Genomic DNA, 10,608 nt, shown 5'->3' on the forward strand with positions numbered 1-10,608 from the left:
TTTCGAAAATTATGGCTTCTAATTAGCCAAGATTTCGTTTGGTATTTTTCCGGAGTAGAATAAAATATCACGGAGCAAAATAAATAAAATAAAAGAATTCTCCCAAATCTTGGAATTAAAAAGAGGCGTGTACTTTGCTTGATATATAAGGAATTGGATTTCTTTATTAACTAAAATAATATATGGCATAATCTTTTGAGCTATGGAAAGATTTGGTAGAATATTTAAATTCTAAGTATGGAAAGAAATCAAATAAGAAGTCAAATAAAATAACTCCTTTCCTTCTACATGTGATTTTCAAAAATCACAAAATAATAGAGGCTAGTATTTTTGGAAATTTTCTCTAATATTCTCACTCACCCTTAATCAAATAATTCATCTCATAAATTAATTAATCACATATGCCACATCATAATAGTCAACAAATTTGACTTTTCAAACTTCTCAATCAAATAAACTCATGTAATAAATTCACTTATCAAATAATTCACATCTTCCACGACATCAAAAATAAATTCTAGGGCTCTAAAATTAGGGTTCGAAAATTCGGGATGTTACATTACTAGTTAGAAGCTTCTGCCCATCTTTCATGCATTCTTCTTGTTGGTAAAGTGGTTTTTTCCTACTAATGATTAAAGTGTTGCTTCTTTACTAAATTAATCTTGCTAATTTAACCTCCCAGAGTTGTTTCAACTTGAATTAATTAAGAAACTGGTGTGGAAGCATGACCACTTGATTTTCTTTTCTGCTTTAGAGATGGACCCACCGGCGGACACGACTCCATGCAGCATGACATCCAAACAAGCCCTTGTCACAAAAGACTCAAATTCAAAACCTTTAGCGTCCGGCATTAACCAATCTACTATTAGCTAGGCGCACTTCACACTCAGGTTATAACATTATTGAATCTTATAACTATACGTACATTCCTTCGAAGCAAAAAAAAAAACTATATGTGCATGTTAATGTTGGTTTCAAACGTAAGAGAGCACTAACTTTTTCATGCATCTACATACGACTACTAATTAGAAGCTTCTTCATGCATTTTTGTTGTTAGTAATTTTCTTTTCCTGAAACTAAGTAATCATTAAAGTGCTGCTTGTTCTTGCTAATTAAAGTTGTTTCAACTTATTTAATAAACTGGTGTGGAAGCTGACCAGTTGACTTCCTTTTCTGCTTTAGAGGTGGACCCGCCGGCCACGGCTTCATTGCAGCGTCACGGTGGACTCAAACTGAAACATTTGGCATCCCGCATTAATCACTCTACTGCTCGAGTTATTACATTGTTGAATCTTAACTATACGTGCATACTAATTAAATTTAATGAAATTATTAATACCCCAATGCAAAAATCGCTATACTCCATATATCATCTTCAAATTCCCACAAAAACAATCATAATTTTTGCTAATCATAGTTACTGAAAAATAATAACTGCACTGCATGTAAAAGTATTCGATTTAAATCATAAAAATATGTATTTAAAATATTTAACGTATAGTTTTATCATAATTTTTAAGAATTCTAGATGCAAAAATATCGATGAATAAATATAGACCATTTTCCTCATAACTAGAATAGAGCTCCTAACATGCATACTTGTATTTCTATATTATCTGGATATCATATTTGGCCTGTAATATTATCACTATATACAGTACTACATCTACAAGTTATAATGCATAGTTATTTAAAAAATATTAGTACAATTAATTTTATGCATTTCCGACTGGTTATGAAAAAAATCCACATGGAGGTAGCTTTATCCTTGTAACAACCAAGTTGCAGAACTTTTCATAATGCTTTTATTTACCTTTTTCATTTCACGTCATCTTCAAAAGAGCATTTCGTATTTTTGTATACACTGGTATATGTATTTTCGACAAACCGTAGAACAAGCTCTTAAGAAACTAACATTTGGAACACTATGTAACACTATGTAGCTATGGAACTAACAATATTTCAATCGCTTTTTTTTTCCTTTCTATTTATCTCTTGCTTTATCAAATACGCATTAAATCTAGCTCATGAGTTCAAAAGCGATAGTAGTATATATTTATGAGATAGAAAGAATAGTAGTAATTTAGTATGAATGAATTTTTGATACATAGAGTTATTTGATTATAATTAGTATAGGAATTTATTAGCATCCAATCAATTTAATTAATTCATTGATAAATAGGAGTATTTAAATTTTTCAGTTTTGTATCTTAAAGCTATGCAAACTGAGATATAGAAAATATTGAAAGTTGGTGTACGTAATATATGCATGCAAAAGAAAAGATAAGGTTCCCTTTTATAGAGGAATTAAACTAGTTTGGTTCAGTAGGTACGACATGGGAAAAGAACCAAACGAAGAAAAACCCATGAAGAAGCTTATAACACGATAAAGCTAAACTAATAGTAGTAGTGTCCATTTATTTTCATTCACAGACTAAACTTGTAATAGTTTGCGAAGCCGTCATAATTTGCATGAGGCAATTCAAAGAAGTCGATCTCTCGAATATTCCGACGAATGTGCCTCTCATCCCCGCGGAGGTCGTGATGGCCACCACCCCGACGCTCAAATCGGAGGAGAGCTTGGCGCCGGCGCTGCTGAAGTCGAGGGCGGCCACAAGGAACATCTTCTTGGTGGATCTTGTGGAGACCGCGGAGGCAGGAACGGAAGCCCGGCCCACCATAGCCCCCTCGTAGAAGAAGTCGAGGGTGGTGTTGCCGTAGTCGTAGCCGCCCAAGACCCAAGTTGGTGTTCTTCACCGCCAACTCCGCGATCACGGTGGCCTGCAGCGTCGGGTTATTCTGATCCGTTCCAACGCCGAGGCTCGTCACCATGGCTCTGGCGATGCAGAGCTTCGGCGTTTTCAGTTCCACCACTTTCAATCCGAATAAAGCAATCCCTGCATGCGGTGCTCGTTATTTTTACTCCCTCCGTCCCAATAAATATGAGACGTTTGCTTTTCGTCACATGATTTTATGTAGTGTTGTTTTGTGAGTTAAAGAAGAGAGAGTAAAGTATGAGAGAGGGAAAAGTAGAGATAAAGTTATTTCTATTTTAAGAAACGTTTCATTTTTAATGGGACAACCCAGAAAGGAAAACGTTTTATTTCTAATGGGACAGAAGGAGTATTTATATTCTTTCCTAATTAATTAAACACAAGAAAAAATCAAATAAACCTGCGGTACCGGTGATTATGAGCAACAAAACAATGCTGCAGCACCATTTTCTGCGCCCATTCCCTCTACCTCTAGAGTCCGCGGCGCTGCTGCTGCTGGTGCCCGTGCCGGTGATGAGGCCATTATTCTCGGTGGTGGTGGAGCCGGAGGCGAAGCGATCAACAAAAATATGTAAATTGGTTACAATTTCTAATATTTTATCTATGGTTTGAAGTCGTGCAAGTATCTGAGCTACGGATATGGCCATTTCGTTATCTTGAGTTTAGTTGAAGCCATGCTAGTGTGTATATATAGCCATATAGGAAATGTACGGATGTTGCCAATTCCAAACGCTACTATTTGTGTTTAGTGCGAATAATTTATTATTACTACTACTACGTTTTAGTTTTTCACTTTTTTCATATATGTACCAAGATTCTCCCACTCATTCATGCATTATTAATCAAAGTAAGTGGTGCTTTTTTAGTTTACTAAATTAATTAAACCTCCGAGAGTTGTTTCAACTTACTGTATTAAACTGGTAGGTGTGGAAGCATCACCACCTCACTTCCTTTTCCCTTTTAACCATCCACAGTGGAGCCGTCGCCCATGGCTGCAATGCCCCTCCATCCTGGTACCAGAGCGGGCCCAAGTCGATGATGGATTTTATCTCATTATCTCTTCTCTTGCCTACCCACTTGATAGAAATCCTATGTGTCATTCTGGCCTACACATGAGGGAGCGTGTTAAAACTATTAAATCTTATCTCACATTAATTTCGTGACAATCCTAGTTCTTCTATTTAAGTATGGATAATTATCCCCCGTATAAAGCCTTTTAAGGAATGAGTGGTTCATTTATAATACTAAGAGCATCCGCAGCGGTGCTCAGAACTCCGTCCGTCCGTTCGTGCCATGGGCAAGGACGAGCTCGTCCGCCGCTGCGAGCTGTTCGTCCGTCCGTGCCGCTGAGCAGCCCTACGTGGCACGATTTGATTGGCCAACGGCTTAGCCGTTGCCAAATTCGATTTTTCTTTTTTTAAAAAAAAAATTCATAAATAATTCGAAATAATACCAAAAATGAAAAAAAAATAGTTTTGGATTTCCAAAAAATAGAGCCGTTTATGGACGTTTTTTTTGGATTTTTGTGATTTTTTTTTATATCCCAAAATCATCTATAAATACACACATTCATCATCCACTTTTCACATCAAATTATCTCCCATTCATACTTTTTCATACTAAATCATCTACATCTTCCTCTCTCACCGAAACCCTCTCTAAAAAATTCAAAAATGGATTTCACCGATCTCATTGCGGAAGTGGAGCGCGAAGAACAAGAATATTATGAACAATATCATGCCGCCTATGAAGCCTATGTCACCGCCAATACCCCCGCCCCTTCTCCTCAACCAACTAGAGCAAAACGTCGCTACATCCCTCGTGATCGAGAGGGAGCCCACAAAAGGCTCGTTGCCGACTATTTTTCCGACCAGCCGCGGTATCCAGAAGATTACTTTCGGCGCCGTTTTCGCATGTCAAAACGGTTGTTTATGCGTATTGTCAACACATTGTCCACCCATGTTGAATACTTTCAAGAAGGTGCAGACGCAACCGGTCGGCAAAGTCTCTCGGCGTTGCAAAAGTGTACTTGTGCCATCCGACAACTTGCTACCAACTTGCTACTGGGCAAACGGCTGACCTCTTCGACGAGTATTTGCATGTCGGTGAGTCAACTAGAATCCTATGCCTCAAGAGTTTTTGCGACGGCGTTTGTTCTGATTTCGGCGAGGAATTCCTTCGGACACCACCACCGACGATTGTCAACGGTTGTTTCATCTTCACGAAACAGTCCACGGTTTTCCCGGTATGCTAGGCAGCATTGACTGCATGCATTGGAAGTGGAAGAATTGTCCGACTGCTTGGAGGGGGCAATACTTAAGCGGCCACAAAGGCGGCGGCCCAACGCTTATCCTTGAAGCGGTCGCCGACTACCGCCTATGGATTTGGCATGCATATTTCGGTGTTGCCGGATTCAACAACGACTTGAACGTGCTATATTCTTCACCACTCTTCGATGATGTTTTGAATGGTATAGCACCGGCGATCGACTTCACCGTCAACGGAAATGCATACCACATGAGTTACTCTCTCGCCAATGGTATCTACCCAAGGTGGTCAACTTTCATGAAGTCGTTCAGCAATCCACAAGAGCCGAGACGGATTCTTTTTGTGCAGCATCAAGAGTCTGCTCGGAAAGACGTCGAAAGAGCTTTTGGGGTCCTTCAATGCCAATTCAACATTGTGAAGTCCCCTTCTAGGCTTTGGTACGTTAAGAATATCGCCGACATCATGTACACGTGTATTATCTTGCACAACATGATTATAGCTAACGAAGGACCGATGGCGGCTAACTTTCACGACGAGGATGAAGCCGGAAGCTCAACCGCGAGGTCTCCCCCACGCCGAGGTGTGCATACGACGGTGAACGAGAGGATCGAAAGAAGATACACAATGTGCAATACAAGAGCCCACACTGAGCTACAAAAAGATCTAATCAATCACATTTGGGCCAAATTTGGCATCGAGTAGTGGGTCTTTTTAATTTTATAGATTTTAATTATGTAATATTTATTTTTTAGGATTTATATTATGTAATTTTTAATTTTTAGGATTTTAATTATGTAATTTTTAATTATTTTGTAATTTGTAATAGTATTCCGGGTATTTTTAATGCATTTTAATATTATGAAAATATTTTTATTTAAATTAAATAATAGAATGATGGGATCCTTGAGTTTGTCCTTAGCTAAGAGCATGGATACGGGTATTGTGCTCTTAGCTAAGGATAAGAAGTAAAAGTGGATCCTGGTCCACTTCCGTGCTCTTAGCTAAGAGCACGGATGGGGATGCTCTTGACCTCACTGTGCCAACGCATGCATATTCAATTTTCATTCGTGCATTATGCAACATGAAATTATTAACACCACAATGCAACTATATACTCCTACCAGTTCCATGTGAAAGTACTCGATTTAACTGTCAACATCATACTATTTGATTTTGATTTATTTATTGAATGTTTTCTAATACTCCACCCATAAGCAATTACCTATCTCGATTCGTCCCATATTTTAAGAAATACTAGTACAAAATATAAATGAAGTAAAAAAGTGATTATTGTTAATTATTGAAAATTGTAATCTTTTGTGCAAAAGTCAATTTTTTTTCTTATTAACCCCTAATTCCCTAGCATCAATCTCATTTAATTGTTTATTAGTTACTAATTGGTACAGTTTGTTTTAGGTAGTTAAAAGTTGTGAGAAACTATTACCTCTATATTGTTATTAATTATTGAATATGCATTTTTTTCGTGTAAAAGTCAAATTTTACATTTTATCAACTCATAATTCACTAAGCACCGCGCTAGCTCAGATTCTTCGAGGTGGGTGGCAGTCTAGCATAGATGGCGATTGTTAATTATTGAAAGTTCTTACGTGCAAAAGTCAAATTTTTTCATCTTATCAACCCCTAATTCACTAACGTCAAACTCATTTACTTTGTGTTTGATAATTTTTGTATAGTTATATTGGTGTAGTTTATTTTTAGTAGTTTAAAGCAGTGAGAATCTACTATCTAACGAAATATATACTGTTATTAGTTATTGAAAATTGCATTTGTTTCGTGCAAAAGTCAAATTTTGGCGGAAAATATGAACGCAAATAAAGTGAATCACAACAAAATGTTTCCAAACAAAAATATATGGCAAATTCCTTTTCTTCTACCAAAACAGCCAACATGGTGATTTTCAATCATACCAAAACTAATCTAAAATCGAAACAACAACAACAATAACAGATAAACATAACTGTAGAGAAGCTGCTTCCTGTGGATTTTCATCATCGGCAGCCTAAAGATGTCTATTTTTATTGTAAGAGTCACTGAAAAACAGAGTTTTGTCTCGCAGCGAAGTTCCATAAAACATACAAACAATCAAGTTCAGAGGTCAAGAAAGACAAACTCTTCGATAGCAGGCACTTCGCCTATCTTCTTGAGTGTTTCCTTGCTAGGCGCTTCGTCCACCCCGATGGCCACAATAGCCTTCACCCTCTTCACAGTCCGGCTAACGCTCATGAAGCTCACGTTCACGTTGCTCTCTCCAAGAATCGTCCCAACTGTCCCGATCATGCCAGGCTGGTCGACTTGGCGGTAGAGGATCAGATTTCCCTCGAGGCTAACGTCCACGCTGAATGCTCCCACGCGTGTCAGGTGAGGCACACCGTCCTTCACTCTCCCCTCGATGCTTATGTTCCCGTTATCCAGCAATGCACTCTCGAATTTTGACCCCACGTTGCTTATCTGGACCTGAATGGAGTCGATGGGGCTCTCGGAAGAGGAGTCGACTAATAGTTTTTCCTCACTGATTCTTAGACCCTTCTGCTTGGCTATGAAGTCTGCGTTGACTAGGTTGATATGGGCATCTGAGATAGGCTCGATGATTCCCTTTACTATCATGGATCGGAGAAGTCTCGTGTCCATGTTGTCAGAGGCACGGGCCGAGCCATAGACCACCTTCACGGATTGTATTCCGCGTCCTCCAGCAACTAACTGGACGCCTAGTCTACCAAGCTTCTCAGCCAGATTGACATATGGAGCCAACTCAGACAGGACCTGATGGTGGAAATCAAGTTATAACCTTCATTGATGAGAATGTGCAAGGAAATGCTGAGGCAAGAATGATTTTGTTTTTTACCTCTGGAGGAACCATAGGAGCATTTACTGCAGTTGCAGAAAGTTCCCCTCTCAGTGCACCAACAACGGCCTCTGCTATTTCGACTGCAACTCCCTCCTGAAACGAAGGAAAAGAGCACGTATTATGCAACAAAAACATTCACAGGAAACTAGTAGGAATGGGATAATGGTTACAAATTCAAACCTGTGCTTCTTTTGTGCTAGCACCGAGATGTGGTGTAACTGTAACGTTTTCGTGTTGCACTAGTTTGCTATCTTTTGATGGGGGCTCCTTTGTGAAGACATCGAGGGCAGCCTACAAAAGTCAGGATGGAAAAAACTATTAAGGTTCCATAGCGAGATATGACTTCCAAATATTAGTGCAAAGGAAAAAGGAACATAAACATCCAAACAATTGAAATCATCAAAAGGAAAAAACATTCAACCTGTGCAACAATTCCTTCATCGAGGGCTCTCACAAGAGCATCCTCATCTATCACGCCACCACGGGCAACATTTATTATGCGCACTCCCTTCTTCATCTTTGCAAATGTTGCGTCATTGAATAGCTTGTTTGTAGTAGGAGTAAGAGGCATGTGGAGGGAGACGAAGTCAGCAGTGGAGAGGGCTTCATCAAATGAGACCAACTCGACACCAAGGGCACGTGCTCTATCGGCTGGGGCATATGGGTCGTGCGCTATAACATGCATTCCAAGGCCCTTAGCACGTCTTGCAACCTCAGAGCCAACCTTGCCAAATCCCATGATAGCCAATGTCTTCCCAACCAGTGAGACACCAACGTACTTGTTACGTTGCCATTGTCCTGTCAACAGCATTGCAATACACAAGTAAGGTCTTGAAGCCAATAAATATCGTACAAGTATTAACAAACAAAGTCGAATGGAAGGATTTATGATGCAGGGTCATTGGATAATAGCCCCCTATTGGCAAATATTCAGCATTGCACAATTTGCACCATTTTATGCAATATTCATCATAGTTTATGATCATTCATATTCTTCAAGAACAGGGCACAGCATAGACTAACATAAAATGCGCTTCATAGCAAACGAGTCCTATAGTCATAGTATATCACTATGAAGTTTGCCATACGAAAAATGATGAATTCAAAAATCTCTTCTCTGCACTGACTAAGTAGTTTTCACATAAAAATATGATAATACCATGATAAATGTTTCCAACCACCAACAAAGCGGCGGTTTTACCGGTGTCGCGCATTTACTATGGAAAAAATTAAGAGCAATATTTTATTCATCTACCACATGGACCTAGATTTTATTCATCAGCTTATTTTATTTTAGGTTGCAAAAAGTATTAAAAGCAGATTGTTCTATGTTTACATTCAGATCTGTATCAGCATCAATTCATTAAACTATTTGGAAAAGAACATTTTATGCGCAAAACGACAAACATTGAAAATCAGGACTGAATTATGGATCCACCGTCAAAAACAAGGTAAAATCGAATCATACCAGCCTTCATTGAGGCGTCAGATTGAGCAACATTCCTCGCCATTCCAGCGAGCAGCGCGATCCCATGCTCCGCCGCCGCGATCGTGTTCGCCGTCGGCGCATTCACCACCAGACAACCAAGCTCCGTCGCCGCCTGCAGATCCACATTGTCAATCCCCACGCCAGCTCGCCCGACGACCTTCAGCTTCCCCTTCGCCGCCTCGAACACCTGGCGCGTCACCTTCGTGCCGCTCCGCACGATTAGCGCATCGAACTCCCCGATCTTCGCGCACAAATCCTTCGGCGAGAGATTGTACAGGCACTCCACCTCCCCGTAGCTCCTCAGCAGGTCGAGACCGGCCTCTCCGAGTTTCTCGGAGACCAGAATCGTCGGCTTCGGCGATTTCACCTCCGGATCTGAATTCCGCGGCTGCGACGCCTGCTCGGATTCCCTCGCCGTCTTCAGAGCGCTGACTACGGAGCTGCGCGAGCTCAGATCCCTCGAGGTGGCGGAGATTGCGAGTTTTTGGATGGAAATTGACGAATTGGAGAAGGAAAGGCTAGCGGCGGAGGGGCGTGCGGCTGTGGCGTGGAGCGGAAGAGGCGGCGATTGGTCTGTCAGCTTGTTTGTCGCGGAGGAAATGGATGTTGCGGCCATTTTTTTCGTTTGTGTTTTTCTCTCTCTGGAATAGTGTGTGTAGTGTGTTAGAGATTCGTATGCAGAGATTTTGGCGGAAAGATGAATTGTGAATCTATATAGACCATATATATAGAGAAACTGTGATTTACTACGAAATTAGGATTTTAATTTAAAGCTTTAGTTTTTATTACTACTACTAAATTTTTGCCCAAAAAATAAATTTAGCTCGAATTTTAATAAATATAAAAAGAGTTAGTGGAAAAAAGTTCAGTAGTACAATACATGAGTTACTACTTTTACATAATTAATTTTACTAATAAATTAGTGTAATGTAAATTATAGTTAAAATTGGTAAAAGGTGACTGAGACATGTATTTTTTGAAATTGGAAAATTATCCCTAATTGCTTGATTTATAAAAATATGATTTTACCACTAAATTGATTCACTCACACTATTATTTTGAATTCAAGCGTGTATCGTAGTACAATTATATGGAGGCTAATCAAGAGTTATGACTAATTACCATTAAAAATGATAACAGCCTGAAATCAAGATTACCATTAAAAATGATAACAGCCTTAATTGACATCATGACTCTAAAAGACCAAACCA

The 10,608-nt window shown here is 39.4% G+C and overlaps 1 protein-coding gene across 1 annotated transcript; it reads right to left on the reverse strand.

Moving 5' to 3' along the window:
• Positions 1-6,913: 6,913 nt before the first annotated feature.
• Positions 6,914-10,090, reverse strand: LOC125207613 (D-3-phosphoglycerate dehydrogenase 1, chloroplastic-like). The gene is made up of 5 exons (XM_048107021.1): positions 9,377-10,090; positions 8,330-8,706; positions 8,089-8,199; positions 7,906-8,001; positions 6,914-7,823 (listed from the first exon to the last, which is right to left on the reverse strand). Exons 1-5 carry the CDS (start codon positions 10,011-10,013, stop codon positions 7,152-7,154), a joined length of 1,893 nt encoding a protein of 630 aa, XP_047962978.1. The 5' UTR covers positions 10,014-10,090; the 3' UTR covers positions 6,914-7,151.
• Between the last annotated feature and the right edge of the window lie 518 nt (positions 10,091-10,608).

Source organism: Salvia hispanica, chromosome 2 (assembly GCF_023119035.1).
Source record: "Salvia hispanica cultivar TCC Black 2014 chromosome 2, UniMelb_Shisp_WGS_1.0, whole genome shotgun sequence".
Classification (NCBI taxonomy): Eukaryota; Viridiplantae; Streptophyta; class Magnoliopsida; order Lamiales; family Lamiaceae; genus Salvia; species Salvia hispanica.

Excerpts from the sequence above, each read along its gene's own strand:
- LOC125207613 (XM_048107021.1), bottom strand. The coding sequence starts at position 10,013 with ATGGCCGCAACATCCATTTCCTCCGCGACAAACAAGCTGACAGACCAA. Across the intron at positions 8,707-9,376 it reads TGACGCCTCAATGAAGGCTG|GACAATGGCAACGTAACAAG; the intron begins GTATGATTCGAT and ends TGCTGTTGACAG. Across the intron at positions 8,002-8,088 it reads CTAGCACAAAAGAAGCACAG|GAGGGAGTTGCAGTCGAAAT; the intron begins GTTTGAATTTGT and ends CCTTCGTTTCAG.